This window comes from Geospiza fortis, unplaced genomic scaffold (genome assembly GCF_000277835.1).
Source record: "Geospiza fortis unplaced genomic scaffold, GeoFor_1.0 scaffold213, whole genome shotgun sequence".
Classification (NCBI taxonomy): Eukaryota; Metazoa; Chordata; class Aves; order Passeriformes; family Thraupidae; genus Geospiza; species Geospiza fortis.
This window is the reverse complement of record NW_005054399.1, coordinates 477,920-498,028: the sequence shown is the minus strand read 5'-3', so window position 1 is coordinate 498,028 and position 20,109 is coordinate 477,920. Positions and strand designations below refer to the sequence as shown.

The 20,109-nt window shown below is 43.2% G+C and overlaps 1 protein-coding gene across 3 annotated transcripts in view; it reads left to right on the top strand.

Annotated features, from left to right (window-relative positions):
• TOM1L2 (target of myb1 like 2 membrane trafficking protein) overlaps nucleotides 1-20,109 on the top strand; it is a 56,501-nt gene that overhangs the window by 189 nt on the left and 36,203 nt on the right. For all 3 annotated transcript variants that reach the window (XM_031061049.1, XM_005425939.3, XM_031061048.1), the window contains exons 2-3: nucleotides 18,495-18,579; nucleotides 19,516-19,594. In XM_031061049.1, coding sequence (XP_030916909.1) covers nucleotides 18,495-18,579; nucleotides 19,516-19,594 — 164 coding nt within the window. The remainder of the gene's footprint in view (nucleotides 1-18,494; nucleotides 18,580-19,515; nucleotides 19,595-20,109) is intronic.

Genomic DNA, 20,109 nt, shown 5'->3' with positions numbered 1-20,109 from the left:
GAGTCTGTGAGAGCCCATGGGGGAAATGTGGGCTCGGTAAGGGACTCTGGGGCTTAGTGGAGGTGTTTGGGGGGTTATGGGGATCACTGCGGGCTGCTGGGGGAGCTCTGAGGGCTCTGGAGATGTGGGGGGTCTCTGGGGAGCAGGGGTGCCAGGAGTTCCGGGGGCTTGGAGGGGCTGGAAGGCGTTTGGGGGCGGCTGGGGGCCCCCGTGCGGGGCTCTGGGGTTAATGGGGGTGTGGAGAGATCAGGGGGCAGAGAAGGTCTGGGGAACAGGCTGCTGTCCATGAGGAGAGAGCGACTCCACGTCGAGATGGATGCAGGAAAGTTGTTGCATCCCCCAGCTCCTTTTCCTGAAGTGTGGAGTGCCTTCTTGCAGACCCCCCAGTCACTGAGCCACTCCTTCCCAAAGCACTCCTTCCCTGTGCCTCTGGGTGGGCAGGGGGTGATGTGGTCTGGAGACACAAATGAGTGCTCGTTTTTCAGCCTGGAGGCTGAGCTGTGGTTTTGGTAATGGTTATTCTGAGCCAGCTTTCACTGCGTCGCCAGTCAAGGCCTCCCTGGGCTGCTGTGGCTGCTCCCTCCCACAGATGTGTTCTTTCCTGGCTACTCATGTTTTGGTCTGGGTTACCATAGTTGGGGCAAAGAAGAGAAAGGAGAAAGCTTGAGCATCACTCCTGCAGAGTTTGGTAACTCTGAGTTCTCACCTCAGCTGGGTGGGCTCTCAGTGCCTCCTGCTTTCCTCTGTTGGGCCCTGAAGAAATTTAAGATCTCTGACATTGCAGTGGGAAGGAAGAGGCTGGCTCAGGTTCCTGCAGTGCAGGAGGGCAGGCAGTCCCAAAGCCAAGGTGATGCTCAGTCGAGCATGTCTCCTGCCAGGGAAGGCTGGGAGAATTGGCATTGTTCAGCCTGGAAAAGAGAAGCCTTGGGGTGACCTAACTGTGGCCTTCCCAAATCTGCAAAGGGAACCTGCAGGAAAGATGGAGGGAGAGGGTCTGGAGTGACAGGACAAGGGAGAATTGCTTCAAACTGACAAGAGAGTGGGGTTAGATGGAATATTGGGCAGAAATCCTTCCCTGTGAGGGTGGGGAGGCCCTGGCACAGGTTTCCCAGAGAAGCTGTGGCTGCCCCATGCCTGGGACTGTTCCAGGCCAGGTTGGACAGGGCTTGGAGCCACCTGGGATAGTGGAAGGTGTCCCTGCCCATGGCAGGGGTGGAATGAGATGATCTTTACTGTCCCTTCCCACCCAAACCATTCTGTGCTTCTATAACACACAGCTCTGCATAGTCCAGCCTATAGCTATTCTCCATTGATTTATGGAATGATGAAAGTCTTTGAAAACCACAGTGGAGAAAACTTTGCAGAGTATCAGCTGATGGCCTCAGACCTCTTTTCTAGTCCTTTCCTCGTGCCCACGTGCAGGGACAGCCCTGGCTGAGGTGAAAGGGCCTTGCCTGGGTGAGTCTCACGCTGTGCTGGAGCGTGGCTGGGCTCTCTTTGTCAGCCTATATGGAGCATATGTAGAACTTGCTGTTTATCCTCAGCCATCTGGGCTGTTTGTTTCTTCTGCTGAGGGAGAGGAGTGCTGGGACTCAGAGGACAGACAAAGAGAAAGGTGATTTTAGAGGCTTTGCTGTGTTTGGCCATCAGAGCACCCAGGACAGCTGGGCCAGGCCTCTGCTCTCAGCCTGGGGAGGGAAGGCACCAATTTCTCTTCTTCATTGGCAGCTTCTCTTAGCATCAGTTTGAAGGAACTGAAGAATTGTTGGGGGGCAGGGAGGAAGGAGTGGTAAAATCTGCTTTTTTAGCCTTCTGCCTGTTTAAGTCCAGAGTTGAAGGTTTTCAGAGCTCTCACATCCCCTCGCTCGCCGCCAGCTTGGAGGCTTTGAACACTGAGCTGCTTCCATCAGATAAGGTTAGGTGTGCAGCTTCCCTTAATGCAAAATTCAGCTACACTTTCAGAATGTTTTTCTTTACTCCCAGGGGGAAGAGATAACTGCAGATTTTATTTTGGAAGACAAATTTTTCTGCTTCTCCTATCGCTGCCAGTTATCCCTTTCTGAGACAGCAGTAAAACAAAAGCATGCCTTGTTCTCAGACACTGCTATTTGCCCAGTGCTTCCACAGTTTGTTTTTCCAATGAGCTTGTGGAATATAATTTTCACTTATGCTTCTCTTCATTCTTTGAAAGAAATGGAATAATTTTGTATTTCTGTTTAAACATATTGTGTTGTACACAGTTGTGATGTTTTCAAGCAAGGCCTAACACTCACCATAAGGGAGGAGTGCAGAAAATCCTGTAGGTCCATCAGCACACCAAGAATGTGTGTTCTCTGCCAGGAAGTAGCAGAGGTTCAGGAGAAGATTTAATTAGGGCTCTATAATATCTGCAGATAAATGCCAGGTCTGAAAGAACAAAGATGTCAGAAAAGGTTTGGGGAGAGCTGAGAGAGGTAATACAAGGGATTTTCTCTTTTCTCCTCTTTATCTGGATAATGTCTGAAGCTAGGCAGGCTTTTTATGTTAACTCTTTTGCTTAATGTGGGAAAGTAATGCTAGGATGAGCTCAGAGGATTTGTAATGGAGATGGATAGAGTCTCCTGCATCTGAAGTGCCAGTTGAAATGGCAGCCAGGTTCCTCAGGGCTGAAACCTACCTGATTTTTGGACTGATTTTGTGGTACCCTCTATTTAATTCCCAGTGGTGACATAGCAGAAACAATACAAGCCATCACCATGGCTGCTAATTACAAACCTCACCTAATTTTGCTATAATACTTTGATGGACCTGTGGACACTCAGCTGTCCTCGTGTCTCCAACAAAGTCCTCTGAGAAGAGTGGTTGGTTTTTGGTGGGGCTGTTGTGTGGAAGGCAGGCAGTTATACCTGAGAGATTCCTGAGCTCAAAAAAACCCCAATTTTCATTCCATTTTGCTTTTTACCTGGAGGTTGCTGTGAAGGGACTTTATAGCATCATTTGACATATAAACCAAAAATCTCACCCAGGATTTTGTAGCAGAATCCAGTACTTCCCAAAGGTTTTGTGAGGTGTTTTTCAGAAGGTTTTTGTGAAGGCTGGTGAGAGTCTAGAGGGTGGAATTGGGTGCCATGGGTTTCATAGGCTGCCAAGTACATCGAGGTTGACAAGATCCTTTGTGCCATTGGGTGCTGGCCCAGTTCTTCTGACTGAACTGTTTATTTTTTCCAATCTCCACTGCAAATACCATCCTGAAGAATATCCTGACCAGTGAGGAGCAGAAGAGCAGGAGGATGTGTAGTAAAGCAGCTCTGACAGAGTGCTTGCTGTGTGGAGAGGGATTGGCCTGGAGAAAAAGCTGCAATTTACAGTAGTGGGAATTTGCCTTGAGATTCACCATCCTGCCATAAATTGCTTTTTTATCTTTCTTTGTTCAGTGGAGCCATCTTTAAAGTGTCACCACTCTATTCGAGGTTATTAGAACAAATAACCTTGCTGCAGGTTAGTGAGAACATCTTTGATGATTAAAGCTGATTGAATTACAAGAATGTGGAGTGCTGGTGACTCTTTTTTGGCCATTCTGCTTATTTGATAGTGGCCATATGGCTTACATGAGAGGACACAGGGAAGCCTGATTTAGGTTTTTTTGTTTGTTTTACTCTGGAGACTTTGCAAAGGCTTCAGGAAAGCGCTTCCTTGTTTGAATCCAAAGCAACCTTGCTGCTGTCCCCTCATGCAGGTGCAGAGGGCTGACCTGGGGCAGTGAGGTGTGAAATGGCTCCTCACAGAGTGCTGGACAGGGACATCAAGGTCAGTTTTGGTCAGGCTCTGGTCAGGGCTGTGTGTGCTGCTGAACTCAGCTCTTCTCACTGCTGCCCCAAATCTGCCTGAGCCAGAGCCAAAGGCCTCGGGGAGTGAAGTTCAGCACCTGAATGAAGTGCAGCGAGACTTGAAAGTTAATTTTTAACAAAGAAGAAATGAAGAACAATTTCTACATTTAACAATGTAGAAAAGAAGTTGTCCTGTGTGGCTGGGAGTGGGCATCAGGTGCTGCTGGTTTACACCCTGATCCCTGTTGCAGAAGGGAAGTTTCAATGCACAGTGCTGGTCTGGGCGCTTGGAGTCTGTCTTTGGAGGAGAAACAGTGTGGTGATTTAAGGAGGCTACAAAAACAAGGTTTCAGCAAAAGATACAGAGGCACTTTATTGAAGCAACAGTGAGGCAGACAGCTTTTCAATTGATTTTTATCAAAGCACTTGCAGTTTCCATTCATGGCTGTTAAATTGATAATATATATGGTGGATTCAGGCTGTTTTCAGAGCTGCTGTTTTGTTCCCCCCCCCCTTTTTTTTTCTTTTATTTTTTTCCTTTTTAATGGGAAAGTGCTTCAAGGGGTTTAAAACACCTTTTATTTTTCCTTCCTTAAGAAGCACTTGAGCCTTTTCTTCAGGTTTCTTATATCTCTAAGATTTTTATGATTCTTAGAATAAAAACAGTTCCTAAATAAATGAGTTGATGACTCCATGTAGGAACAGAGAAATGCATTAGAGCCAGCAGCCCGTGGTAGTCCTGTGGGAGGCATTAATCCAGGCTTTCTTGTCCACAATTTCCCTAAGTTCCCTTCAGAGTAAACTTACTACTTTGCTGTGCTGTGAAATATTTTTTTAATAGATAAGCCTTTCCCCAGTGCTAGAAATCAGTGTTTAAAGTGTACACTATAATCTCAGGATGTGGTCCACGTAAAATATCATTTTTGCAGTGTCCTGTTGGGCTCTGAATCTTCTCCCTCATCATTCATTGCCTTGTAATGAAATAAAAAGTCCTTTGCATTTACCCACAACCATGGAAGCATTGTCCCTTAGATTCTAAGGGAAGCTTTTCTCCATACAAGGTGGCAGTAACTTTTCTTGCTATATCAAAAAGATGAATTTTGCCTTTGCCTGCAGTGAAAAGGGCACAAGTTCTCTCCTCAGAGCTGAAGTACTTTTCTAGGTATTCCTGTATCTGGTCAGTTTTTAGAAGTCCAACCCCCCACTGCTCATTCAGAATTGTGCTTGTCATGCAAAAAGAGCCTGATAAAGTGCTTTTAGTTTTATAAGATTATTTGGATCTGCTTTCACTTCATGACAATGGATTATGTTGTAAGGAAAATCTCCATGAAATAGGAAAATGGATATCTTTGCTCTTTAAAGGAGCAAATAAATACTGAGTCATGAGTCTGGCAACTTGGAGAAACTACGTACACATGTGAGGCTGGGTAATTAGTATAATGCCATTTAATACTGGGTTACTAAGACTGGATTTATTTTATAGGCACAAAAGCAGATTGTAGTTCATGAAGGTATTATAACATGTATTTTTGGGTAATGCTGTTTTATCTCTTTCAGCCTGGTACACTTAAATGTATATTCCATATGCTTCTAATAGCCATCTATATATGACAGTGAGGACAGCTTGTTCCCAGTTTGGTACTGCTCTGTTCATGAACTCAGCAGATTTTTCAAACTGCATATTTAAAATATGCTTGCCTAAAAACCACAGAAAATCCCCACAAACCCTTCCAACTGATGTAATATTTCATCCAAAACAATTTTCCCCATAAAAATACTCCGTGTTTTTCTTACTGAGGAACAGTTTTAAGGTAGGCAGACCTTCTTATGATTTCATAAACTATGTTGAGTTTTTAGTGAACAATTTTTGAACGTGTTGAAGGCATTTGTTGTGTTCTCAGTGACAGTGATCAGTGAAGGGACAACAGCAGCTCTTGCAGAAGTTTTGGTGAGATGATCATTCCCTGGGAAGGTGCTGCCTGATACCTGCAGGGCTGGGGCTCTTCAAGGCTGGCCTGGCAACCTCCTTCCTCATCTGGGGTTTCCTGCTTGGCAAAAAGTAATTTCATCCTCTGTGTCAGGGTTTACAATCTGTACAATGGGTAGGTGATAAGAGCGTGAATGTTTGAAGAGCACAGGGAGAAAGGACATTGTGGGAAATGTGAAGTGAGGAAATGACCCAAAAACCAGCCTGTGAAACACAGCACAGATCATCCAGAACCAGTTTTCCTCCTTCTCATTTACATCTGCCTATGGAATTCCTAGTTTTCTACGTAAAAGAAACTTGTTGCTGAGCATAAAAATCCTACCAAGGATAGATAAGCCTTATCTTCTGTATTTGTGTGTTATTCTGTTGATGGTTCTGCCCGATCATTTCAGTTACTGCCAGTGGCAAAAGGCTCTTTTAAAATTGATGATTCTTCAGCACAAAAGATACTGGTCTAAAAGCTTTGCTAGAGCTGGCTCTCTCTTCCCTTAGGAGCAGCTCCTTTCATGTTTTTATACAACCCAGGGGGTCAGATCTTCCAGCTGTAGGTAACATTTCCCACTGCTCGGGAAGGGGAGATGCAAATAAATCCAACCAGTCTATTATTGGTAGCATTGTCTTTAAATTTAAATATACACTCCACAATTATTCTCTACCTGCCAAAATTATAAGGTGGGCTCTACAATACAATAATTCATTTCAAAATCAAGGATTAAGGATCAAATAAATGCATGCCCTGTGTTTGAGCAATTCCTGGCATGGCTGTGTATGGACTATTTACCCATGCTCCTGTATCTCTTGGTTCGCAGCGTTTGGCAGCTCTGTAGTCTCAGGGAGCATCAGAAGACTCAGAAATGAGGAGATACTCAGAAGAAACCTGTTGAAAAAGTTGTTTACCTTGTAGCCTGCTTATTCCTTGAGAGTCAGGCAGCCTGTTCCCCAGCTGGTCCTCAGAAAACTTCTGGGTTAAATTAAAAATTATTTTTTCAGATTCAGATCAAAGCAAACATACACAAAGTGAAGGCACAGATTTGTGTTGTAAGCTGTTTAAACTGTGTTTGAATACCAAGAATTTTTCAGAGCATTGGTTTTGTGTTCTTAAGGCAGGAAAGACTTTGTTTCATCCCAAATGTGGTCAGGAATGTTAAAGATGTTAACTTGAACATGTTGCATCCTCTTTATTTTCATGGGATATATTTACTGCAAGAAATATGTCTGGTTTCCTATTTGACCCAAATAACAAAAAAAAAAAATCCCATTTTTTGCCTAGCTTAATAAATGCAGAAAGTCCCTTTTAAAAATCTGGTATTTCCTAACCTTTTTTTTTAACTCTTATTTTGTCTCAATTATAGCTTTCTGCATTTATTTTACCTTGCCTTTCTTTGCCCATAAACACAAAAGGCTACCTTGAGCATATTAAATAAATTGCAAGCTTCAGCAGCTTTGCCAGCAAATTTTGGAAAGTTTTATGATATTCTGAGCCTACAGGTGAGAGATATTTCATAGCTTTGTCTTCTGAGACTAGTAAATACATCTGTATATTAAATAGAAGCATTTTACTTAAGCTTTGGTGACCAAATACCTGCTGAAATACAGGTATGAAGGAAAAAAACATCTGCAAGGCTTTAATTAGTAGTTTTATCCAATAAATCCTGCCTAAGGTTTTGACTGGGATGATGCAGAGATGAGATACTATGTTGTAGCTTTTCCTCCAAAGCCTTGTTGACTGCAATCTGTTGGGCTCAACACTTTCCCCTCTTTTACATAATTTGTTGAGGATCTTAACTCCTCAGTTTTCACCAAAAAAAGCTCTCTGATCAGTTAACAGAGTGTTAAGGAATTTCCCCAGTTAATTGGTTCCTAATTTAAGGATTAGGAGAGAAAAGATGCAAATTTTATTGGAATATTTCATCTGGAGTGAGTTTTGAAATCCACCTGCGCACTGTGACCTGAGTTATTTCCTGAATTCTGTCTGGTATTTTCCTGAGCAGTTGTTATGGGATATAGGTATGATAATAAGAAGATTGATAGTGGGATGTAGAGGTTGGGCTGGATGCAGCATGTATTTGGGTTTGTGTTACCCTGAGCTCACATTTAAGCTGTTGTAGTAAATAGCTTGTTTTTTTTTCATTATCTTTGAGCTGCCCTTTCTCTACTGATTTTCTGTGGTTTTAATTAGAAGGGTATTTTGCTGAAAAGAGCGAACTCAGACCTTTGTGAAATTTTCTGCTAGTACAAATAATGGTAAATCTGAAATCACTTATTAGACAAGGAGTTGTTATGGCAACTATAAGATGGTTGGCTAATCAGAGAGTGAGATCAGTTTTTATTTACAAGTGTAATGAGCAATTAAGTTTGAGCAGCTGTCAGACTTGGAAAGTGATTAAAGTTCAGCAAACAACCCAAATGGGTCAGTGTTCAGTTCTGATGGTTTTCTGACACTGCAGCTTGATCATCTGTGGGTTTTACCTACTATAATTAAAACTGCCTTTTAAATCCCCATCCGTGCCAATGACTTGGCATAGCCAATGAGTAGAAAATCCCCTTTTTCCTACCAGGTTCCTTAATGGGTGTTGGCCTGGAGTCTTGCTGTGGGTAATGAGGTATTTCACGTGTAGCATTCCTTAAAGCAAAGCTCAAATTGGATGCAGAATCATCTCCTGGCTGTGGTGATCACCAGGAGGGAGCTGGGACAGCCTGGCTCAGCCTCTGCACCTCTAAAGGCTCCCTTTCATTAGAGGCAGCATTACACAGTTGTTGGTTGCTGGGCTCAGGGGAAGGATGTGCACAGTGTGCATGAACATTAAACCCAAATGAAGTGGAGAAAGTTGTGATTCACCCAGAAACAGGAGGGAAAGCCCAGGAGAGGCTGACCTTGGCCAGAGCTGGTCACAGTGGACAGGGCAGACTGCTCATGGCTTTCCCAAGCAGGAGGAGCTGGTTCTCTGCAGTTCCAAAATATTGCATATGTTCACTGGGAAAGTTACCCTCCCATCCATACCCTGCACCAGATCAGCTTATTTCATTGCTGGGGTTTGCTTCCTTGCTGCACGTGTGAAATAAGCCAAAATGCTGGTAAGCCTTGCTCAAAATTTGTGTTCTAGTTAGAATTTTAACTGTCCAAAACAGTTAAAGCAGTAGAGTTATTTTCCAAAATTATGCTGCAGTCCCCTGATACATTTGCATTTTTATTAATTTTGCCACACTAATGGTATGATGTAATAGAGGCAATTGCAGTGGAACATGAAATGGATTGGGACAGCTCCTGACCTGAAGAATTTACAGAGTTGTGTGCCTAGATAGCACAAATTGGTGAATGGGGACTTAAGGGAAAATTAAAATGACAGTCTCAGAAATAGGCATTTGCATACTTGACCTAAACTTCTGGTATTTACATTTTCTATTTATCAGTCTTTTTCAGGCTTATCTACAGCAGTGGCACATGAGAAAACAGGGCTGTAAAAATGGAACAGAATTTTTAGTAGGGTTATTAGAGACCAAGAAATCCACATTTCTCAGCCCCCAAGATGGGATTGCACATACGCGTCTTGTTATTGCTGTTGCCTGATTTGCACTCGGGTTTCCTGAGGAGATTGCTTGGGAGTGTTTATCTGCTAAGCTTCTGCAGGCATAGCAAGCAGAATGGGCAGCTGGCAGTGGGGCCTTTCAGTGACCACAGCGTGGCAAAAGTAATTCCTGTCACCTAGAGGAAGAGGAGCCAGCTCTTCCCTCTTCCCATGGTGAAAACACTTAGAGTATTCCAGATATTCCAGATGGTGATCCTCAAGCCGTGGAGATTTTGGAGAATTGGGATAGGGTTTGAGCTTACTGCCTTTTGTACAGGCCTGCTGTTGTTGTGTAGAGCAGAGAAGGCTGAAAAATTGAAATACAAACTGAAACCTTCACACTAGAAAACACAACCCATCAACTCTCAAAAGCTGCAGACTCCTGTCTAGTTCACTCTACGTGTGGGATAATTGGGGTTTTCCAGAGGATGCAGCTCTCACCTTCCTGGTAGTAGGAGAGCTGGGGGTGGGAACATGCACGTGGAATGGTTACTGCAGGAGTTGTTTCATTTCACTTGTAACACATTTTAATTACCACGTGTGAACACTTGCTTAAAAATCCCATGTAGCATGCTGCAGCAAAGGAGCAAACCTGTTCTTGTAACTGCCTCCTTGTGGGAATGGGAGATTTTACCTATTTTTTCCCTCACTCAGTAGTGTTTTCAGTTTATTTTAAGCGTGTGAAAATGTGGGTAACTGATTTTAGGAGTCACCTCTAAAAAATAATACAAATAATTCTAATGTCGGAGCGTGATGAATCTTTCTGCCTCCTGGTTACTTTGCAGCAAACATGTTACAAGTGAGCAGGTGGGAGGGGGATTTTGAAATATATGGGGATGGATTTTTAGAGTTTGCAGCTGACATGGATTAAAAATTCTTAGAACATTTCATCCATGAAAGGCAATTAGTTTTGTTTTATGAATATGAAAAGCACGTAGCTTGTAAGTACTGAAGTCCCAAGTGAGTTATTAGAACTTGCTTTACTCATGTAGTACAAAATTGGCCATCAAGAGCTGATAGATTTCAAATATAGCTCACTGACACACTGATCATCCATAACTTTTCATAAAGTCATTTTTTTTGGGCTCACCTGTAATTACTGGATGCTGTTGAAGTCCTGAATGGGGCAGATAGTCACAGATCAGGACACCTCCTTACTCTTGATGGTGATTACAGCATGTTGTGCTGCTGGGATATGGAATTGTGATACCTCTCTGCCTGCTTTTCCTGCTTTCTCTGAGATCCATAAGTTAAGGCTGATAAAATGAATGGAGTCTGCTCTTTTTTTTAGCAGTTGGTTTTTCTGACATTAGGAAAAATTAATGCAGTCATTGGTTTTGGATTATTGGGATTGTCTATGTGAGTAGTTCTCAGCTACTAATGGGGTGTTTGGAAAATGATGATTTTTTTTTCAGCTTCTTTGTTTGTTTTTGGGGGGTTTTTTGGAGAGCCAAAACTGTTAAAAAAATCTGGTATTTCTAGTGTTAATCAACAGATGTTATTCATCCAGTATGTCAGTGCTTTAATACCTGAGATTCCCAGTTAAGGAACTGGTAGCCCAAGTTAAGGAATGAGGTAGCCTCTCCGACCATCCAAATTCCAGAAACTAAAACAGGGTGAAAACTCTTTGGCAAGTGGTGGGCTACAATCTAAGGTCTGGCTGTGGAAATGACTAAATGTTGATGATCTTGTTATAAAACACTGGCTGCTGGACAGTATTCAGAGGAGATTTGGGTACCCATCCTGATGCACTGACCTGTTACAACCACACCGTGCTGATAAATTCTCCCACACAGAATCGTACGGACACATCGCAGTTAAATTTAGAAAAGGCAAATCTGAAGGAGACCATTTCATCACCCAGGAGATTTTAATTTATGCTTTCATGCCTCTCATCCCAAGAAGAAAGATGGACACTCCGAGTGGGATGATATTAAACTGCTGGAAGTGTTGCCTAATAGATCACAGATGTCTGTGAAGTGGCAAGTCATCATCCCCCCGACACAACGGGACAGGGGACACTGTCACGAGATGTGACATGTCATAAAGGATCATTGATTTGTTGCTCCCCCACTGTAAATCAAACATCCCCATTCAAATCCATTAAAATCCATTAATACAGGGTGCAGATTTGAAAACTGCTTTGACATTTCTGATTGAAGGCTCGGGCGTATCGATTCCTGACGTGAGCAGGGCCCTGTTTGTCAATCAGAAAATAGCACCATCATCTGAAAATCGTGGGTTGGCAGCGAGGTGGGAATCTGCCCAAGGTCACTGCTAAAAGAGATGAGGAAACGTGCAGTGAAGGCTGAATTTTGGGGAAAAGTGCCTCTGAATCATGCAAATGGCTTGATGAGCTGGGAGCTGCTTGTGTATGACCTCGCTCTGAAGGACAGCTATTTGCAGTACGTGGGTCAACATGTGAGCTCTGATGAGTGTCAGGGCATGGGAGGAAGGTGGCTTTCTGTGCTTTGTTTCTAAAGCTGTGTAGAATGGAGAAGTCAGATGGATTTCACTGTGTTTTAAAGAAGCAGTAGTGTCTCTCTGCCATCTGTTTTGGAAGAGAGCAACTCACATACACATGTCATTCAGTGGAGTTTGCTGTCAGCAGCAACAATTTCTGCTGATGGGGGAACTTCAGGGAGAAGATTCATAACAAAAGTCTTTATTGTATAGAAACACACCATTCTGCTTGGGATCCAACTTCCAAATGCTTTTAAGGACTGTGACTAAACTACCATTTATGCCTGAGATGAGAGACATCTGAGGACAGAAGCTGCCTGGACCAGGTTGTCCTGCCAGACCTTTCTTGTGCAATACAATTGCAGATGGGAAGGTCCAACTGGTTTTACACCCTGCAAATGTATCAAGACCTTTGAGATGAGATAAACTAAGTGAGCCATGCTGATAAGTTCCCTTGCCTGCTCTGATATTATTATAAGGCTTTCTGTTTTGGTTTTCTTTTTGTTCAGGTGAAGCTCTGATCTGAGTATGAAAGAAAAGTCTTCTTGTACAGCTGTTAATATTTATTTAATATATATTAATCCATTCACCTTGCTCTGCTTCTGACCCTGCAGTGCAGCTATGCTCAGTTAATCACCTGGAGTTTCCTGCACCTGAGAGGCTGAATTTGTGGGTGATGTTTTTTTCTGCAGCATATCTAAATCACGAGAATGTTGTAGCATGACTTTGAGTACCATGAGGTGCTTAAAAAGGCACAGTAATTATGTGCTATATGTTCATGATTGCAGGTACGTGTGATCTGGAAAGCAGGTTGGAGGAAGTTTGGCATTTGGGTGGCACCTTCAAAAAGAAGAAAACCTGAAAGTTAATTGGAGAAAATGACAGTTCCCAGTTTACTGCTGTGCCTTCCAACAGCACTCGAGCTAAATACTCTTTAGGATTGCACGTGTGCCTGTCCACAGAGTCTCTTTATTTTATTTTAACATAGACTCTGCAGCCATTACCAACTATTCATTTATTCAGCACCACAAACTTTGGCAAAACAATGAGTGGAAGATAAATTATTTGATCCCAAAGAGTTTTAGCGTGAGCGTAGCTAAAAACCAAGTGAAAAATCACAGTGGTCTTGACAAGTGGTGGCCGGTGCTGCAGCAGTCCAACCCAAATCACGTTTTCTGTAGTGCTTTGCCGTTCAGATTGAGCCCGTTTGTTCTAGCTGACTGCCTTTTTCCTTGGAAGTGTGAAGCTCAGCATTTTCAGAGCAGTGTGAAATAAGGAATGTAGAAAAAGGACTTGGAGCAGTGAGGTGGCTAATTGAAAAATGCTCTTGGAGCTGCGCGCTCTAACAAAGAAGCTGGCAGGGTTTTATGAGTAAGTCACTCCAGAGTTGAGTTTTGATCTTGAATTTTGAATGAGTCACATTTATATTTCAATAGGAGCATTTTGATAAAAAGGAACAATTCTCCTGTTGGTTACCATAATGTCTAAGTGGCCGTGACTGTCTTTTTAAAAGCAAATACAGAGAAACAAGAATAGACTGTTGGGTCCAGGAGTATCCAAGTGTGTTATTTGAGTGTGTCTCTGTCTCCCAAGCGAAATGCCTTGAACTCAGCAGCTTTTTGAGTGCTGGGGGTCTTTGGTCTTTTCTTCATTTTGCTTGGACAGCTGAAATATGTTTCCATGGCCTCTGTATGGTCTTTCCCTGGATTTTATTGATGGTGCTGTGGGGGTCATTGATGATTGAATCCAGGAGAGACAGCTGCAGCCACAAAATGTAATGCTGCTTTAAAGTGTAAAACTATAGACTGCAGCTCAGAGATGTCATTGTCCCATTCATTTGAGCAATCTTGTCTGGTTTGCATTGCCTTGCAAAACTCTTGCTATTTTCCTGGAAGCCCAGTCTGTAAAAGCATTTTGCTTTTACCCTCAGCAGATGCCCCTTGCTTCTGAGAGAGCAACACTGCACTGAAGGGAGGGGAACCAGCAGGATGGAAGCAAAAACCTGCTGATACTGTGGCTCCTTCTGATCCTTATTATGCAGAGTGAAATATAACATATCTGGCTGTTTGATTTACTAATTTCAGTGGTGGAGCACAGCTGGTAGGCAGGTGGACTGCTAAGAGACAAGACAAAGATCTAAGATGTGCAATCTTATGAACTTGCAAGCAAAAAAGAAAAAACAACCACAAACCCTAAGATGTTTTGTGCTATTTGAACACCAAACACTGTTGGAGGGAAAGGGAGAAGTTTGGACTTGGAGCTTTCTTGGTTTTGGATCTCTCCAACACAATGCACTGGTGTGCATGTTTCTTGCATAAATAGAGGGTGATTTTGTGTGTGTAGTTCATCCCAAATGTATGAATTGAGAGTCTCTGAAGCAACATCTGGAGAAGACCCAAGAGAGAAAACTGAGTTCTCTGAACACGAAGATCTGTTCATTCATGAGATTCTGATATTCAGACAGAAAATTGCAGTTGTGCTGTTTCCATTTAATGTTATTTCTGGCAAGTGCCACATTTAACTTTCCCTTTTGCCTTTTCTCCCAAGACCATTCTACAGCACCATAAAGACTTACTGGTACTTATAGATGGACTTTTGGAGAGGTTTTTACCCTGGTCCTGTCATAATTCAGGCTGGAATAGCTGCTCTCAGTGCTTCCAGCAGTCAGAATTCCAATCTCAGCTGTACAAACATGCACATGGAGGAGTAGTATGGATTGAAGAGAGGAGCTTATTGAGGATAACCAGTGTTGGTGTTTCTCTGTGAGGTTGCCTTTTGACTTGGTTTCAGCATGGGTGATAAAAGTTCTTCTGTTTTCTTCCTGCATTTAGAAGCTAATTGCTGCCCTGCCCTGCCCTGTGTAACCTGTTTGTTGTTACCTGGTGATTGTACAGGAATTTCTGACCTGGTTTCCTTGTGGTGACATCTCAGGTCGGAGCAGGTTGTTTGGGCAGAGGCTTGGCTGGGGGTGTGTGCACTGAGACTGTTGGAACTGGGAACTTTACACTGCTGAAACCTCTGGGTGCTGTAATTTATACAGGATTTCAGTGTGAGCAGGGAAATGCTGATATTGCCGTTTGGCAGAGCGTGGAAATGCGGCCACAAGAGTTGGATCTCAGAGGGAAGGTGTGAATGAAAAAAATAGCACCGTTTTTTCTCCCTTTCCTCACAGACTACAGATAAGCTGATGCTGTGTGTGCATATGCAGTGCCCAAGGTCTGCTTTGTGTCAGGCATGGAGTGCCAGGTTGTCTTTCTACCCACCAGAACATTTATGCTTTAATTTGGGACACGTGGTGGGAACTGATAGCATCTTGTTTCAGAGAGAGACTTTCTGATAATCTCACTGGTGGTATCATGTCTCTGTGTGAGACACAAACCCAGCATTATCCCAGTGCTCATCAGAGCTGCTCCTGAGGCAGGAGCTGTGCAAGGAGCCCTTGGCACCAGGCTGGGAGCTGCCAGCCCTTCTGTGATGCAATTAAACTCCTCCTCATCACCTTCCCTCTTAACATTTCTTACTGCACCCTGGAATCCTTTGGTCACATTCCAGAGTTCATGTGTGAATGAACTGGTGCCTTTTAATGGGTGTGAAAGAGGTTGAGGAACTGATTCCTCTTTCAAAGGGGATTTGCATGATTTGTGTGCCATTCCTTTGCTGTTCTGTGTTAGTTTCCAAAATCTGGTTAATCTTGTCAGCTGTATCTGGGTGCTATTTGAGGAGGAGCCTTCCAAAGTGCCCATGAAATACTGGACAGGTTATTGAGTATTTTTAATTTCCTGCATTTTGGCCATGTTGGGTAGGGATTCTCCTACAGCTGGGTGCAGGCAGAGCTGTTTCACTAGAAATCCAGAATTACAACCTGCTGTGTTTTGGTTCTAGAAGAGCTCTGCAGGCTTTCAATTCGTTGCAGCACAATGCAGCTCTTCAGGCAAATCCCACCCAAACCTTCTCTGCAGCCAGTGCACTCCTTTGTACAGCTGAGAGAGCACTGCAGCAGCAAATCTGGGTCACACACCCTACAAAGGACACACAACTCCAGATGACAAGTGCTCGTGCGCTCTCTGTTGCTGAAGAAGAAACTAAAATTAGCTTCTGACTCTTACTCGAATTAAAAATTACCCAAGGGGAAAAGAGCTATTTCTCAAGAAGGCAACTGTTATGTCTTAAACCCACACAGTCTCAGCTGTGTATGCAGAAATGCAAAAATAAAAAGGTAGTAACCAAGTTTTTTGGGAGAAAGTGGATTTTGTTTTTCCTGGAATGTCTCAAAAAGGGAATATGACCAAGGTTATCAGGGACCACAGATGAGCATTCTAGTGCTAACCTCTGTACAGTGCTGCAGCAGCATCTCTTCACTCTGCTATCTTCAAAATATCACTTTTTTTTTACCTGTGGAGTGCTGCCATATCCACATTTTGTCAAAATAAACCTTAACTCCATGGGTTTTACAAGACCAGTGAGTGAATTGGCTGCCAGCACAACATTGTGCAGGATCAGCTTTTCCCAAAATCATATATAAAAAGTGATTATAGCAGACCAGAGAGACTGAACATTGCTAAGTTGCTGCCTGATGCCAAATACTGTCAAGAACACACACATTTCTTAATATAGTTTAAGATTAAGGAAACAAATGATGTGCCCAGCTTAGGGAATACTCTCTACTTAAGGCGCAATCTCTTATTTTCAAGCATTTGGCTTGTAAATCCTTTGCAGCTCTGGGGATCACCTTCTCTAGCAGATCAGATGTAGTGATGTTTTTTATTTTTATCTGTGAATGTTAAGGGGTTTTTTCTAATGTGGAATAAAATGTTTTCTTAACTGATAAGGACTATATGGAGGTGAAGGCAGATCACATTCTGTAGCAGTAAAACCTTATGTAGGCTGTAAGAGCACTAAGCAACTAACAGAAGTGATTCTTACAAGTAGCTTTGCACAAAGATAAATTCCTGTATCCTAGAAAACATTAAACAGCTCTGCCTGCACTCTAAACGCAGTAAGTTAAAAATATTCTGTAACCTGTCCAGCATTTATTGGACATTATGGAAGCTGTGCATCTCTCAAGCATAAACACTTTTCATTGACCAAAGTGAACTTTACCATGAGGTGGTGATGGCTGAAGAAGATCCATCTGGGAGATTTTCAGCCTCCATTCCCTCCCCAATGGGTACACTGCAGTGCTGCTTCTCAGAATGAAAAGTAAGGTCTGTAACAAATATTTTCCTGTTCCATAATCTCCTTTTCCATGGTGTTCTCTCCCTCCTGTTCAGCTCTCCCTTCTGGGGTTTTGCATAGCTGTCTAGTTTGTTTCAAACTTCTGTAATTGCTGTCCTTGGTGGAGCTGCTTTAACCACGATTTTGGTGTAGACAAGTCACTGAAATTTGAATTACTCAGGCACAGTCTTTCTCCAAACAATGTCCCATAATTATGGCCTGTGGGCATCTGTATCCTCAGTCACAGTGATGGAAATATTAATAGGAAAAAAACACTGTTGGTAAACAAAAAGAGATGTGTGAAGTCCTTGGGGCCTGGTCTTTCCAAACAAAATCTGCCCTGTCCTGGGGGGCAGACTGGGGTTAGATGTAGACAGAAGGAGGGAGAGTTGGAGAAGATGGTACCTGTGGTTTTGTTTCTTCTTTGAAATGTTTAAAAGTAGATTTGCTTACCCTCTTTGCCTTCCAGCTTTGGATGCCAGGGATCTGTAGAAAAACCCAGAGTAATTTAGAGAAGGTCATGCTTGGCTCAAAGGTCCCCTTTTTAGATCTCCATAGTGACAGGCTTTTATGTTCAACTTGACATCATTCCTGAGTGTGGGTAGCAGATAGGATTTGAATGATGCAAGTGAGGAGTGTGAAAAATTCCAGGGATGTTCAGGCACTGCTAGACAGAAATATATTGATTTAGGAGGAAATCCCAAGGAGGAAATAGTTCTTGTCAACTGATTACTACAAGTTATGGTTATGCTACTCCTGCAGACGTCTATAAATTAAACTGCCAGCAGTTGGCATCTGCCACTGTCACAGTGCTATAGGTCATCCTTCCCTGGGAATTGAGTGATGCCAGAGTGACTTAACCTGCCACAAAAATAGTGAGGGAGGATTTGGGAGGAAGGCAGAGCTTGGGAGGTGTATGCAGAGCCCCAGCATGGAGAGGGACATAGCATGGGACAGATGTCATGATATCATAACCTGAACTGTTATGTGCTAAATGTTTTCACATGCTGGTGGGTGTTTTCATGCTGAAATTCCTTGAATTCTGTCTCCAGGTTGGTATTTTTCCTCCCTCAATTCATGTGGAGGTATTATCTGCTGAAACAGGGAGGAGGTCATGCTGGTTTGGGGGGATATTTTCCTAGCTCATAACTTGCCAGCAATGCAGCATCTGAAGAGTTTAAATTGGAATTAGCTGACATTTTCCTACTCTCCCAGGAATTCAGGAGTCTTTGAAGAGGAGCCCATCTATGTGGGCTGGAGGGATAATTGATTCTGTCTGGAAACCTCTATGCTGATCCCTAAAACCAGGATGGAAGGATTGACATTGTTTGCTGTCAGCAAGGATTTGGTTTTTTCTGTCTGTTCCTGAATAGTTTCAGCTCAGAGTAACTGAAGGTGGATTGAGGTATAGACCTAATCAGGAAGATGTGAAAAGATTTCTTTTTCTTTACTTTACAGAAAAGGCCACAGATGGCTCTTTGCAGAGTGAAGACTGGACACTTAACATGGAGATCTGTGACATTATCAACGAGACAGAAGAAGGGTATGTGCCATTTCAGCAGACTTGGAAAGGTCCCTGAACACGATCTTCCCCTGGTTATAGTCAGCATGTGGGGAGGTGCAGTGAGGCTGGAGACAGATACTCATGGTTTGAATGCAGTTTGCAGATCAGTTGCTTGGTTTTCCTGCTTCTTAGACCTCTCCTGCTCTCAGAAAATACTGTATGATGTGGTACCTGTAGGATTCAGGATGAGAGGAAATGGCCTCAAGTTGTGCCAGGAGAGCAACTTATTTAGATGACGTATTAGGAAAAAATTCTTCACTGAAAGGGTGGTCAGGCACTGGGTCAGGCTGCCCAGGGAAGTGGTGGAACCACCATTCCTGGAAGCTCAAAAAACATGTGGATGTGGCATTTTGGGATGTAGTATAGTGGTGGGCTTAGTGCTGAGTTAATGGTTGCACTCAATGACCTAAGAGGGCCTTTCTAACCCAAATGATTCTGTGACATTTTCTGTGGTCAGTCTCTGCATGGGAGAGCTGGCATGAAAAACTTTTTGGAGGGGGTGTCACCTTTGTTTTTCAGCAGGTGTATCTCTTTGCAATGCCTTTAATTTCAGGTATTTGTGTAGACAGCTTTTCTGACACACCTCCAGCACCAGAAAGCTTTGCTGCTTGCAGTCTGCAGAACTGATCACTGCTCTTATTCCCTGGGCTTGTCAGAGTGGCTGTCAGTCTTCCGTGCCTAATCAACAGCCTCAATTTTTGGAGACTTGGGGCATTCCTCCAGTCTTGATTTCTGTGGTACCTTGTCTCCTCACATATTTCTCCATAACCCTGGTTTGGTTGTAGTCAGATGATCTGAAATTAACCCACATTCTTATGTCCAGCTGGAAATGGCAAAGGATTCATTTTCCCACAGTTTATGGGATGTGAAAAGCCTGTCTGAGCTGTCTGTTAAAATGGTGTGTTTCTCCTTCAGGCCCAAGGATGCCATTCGAGCGCTGAAGAAGAGGCTGAATGGAAACAAAAATTACAGAGAGGTCATGCTGGCGCTGACGGTGAGTGGGGGCAGGCTGGAATGCTTCAAAGGGCAGAACCCTTTTGTCATTTTCTTCTTCCTGGCACTCTCTTGAATGTACACACTATTTCCTTTAACAGCCACTGCTCTGCCCTTTTCTTCTCTCCAATTGCCTCCTCACTTCCTCGGGGAGAGCTGCTGGAAGCTTTGCATAGCGGTTTTCCAACTCAATTGATTTCTGCTTCTTTTCGTGGCTCTTATTCATCCCAAGTACTGACTGAGGAGAGTTAAAGTGGCTCAAATGGGTCTGTTACTCTTTGAGGTTTTCCTTTCTACTCTCATTTCCCTGTGTCCAACCATTCCTCCACTCGAAGGCAACAGCTGTGGACGTGTCTGCAAGTGAGGATGATGAACTTGCCATATTTTCAGCTTCATAAGTAGCTGATGTACAATTTCCCTTGTGAATGAATCTCTGTAGGAGACAATGCATTAATTTATGCTGATCTAATTTCACTCAATAAAGTGTAAATTATATTCTGTGCATTCAGACAGCAC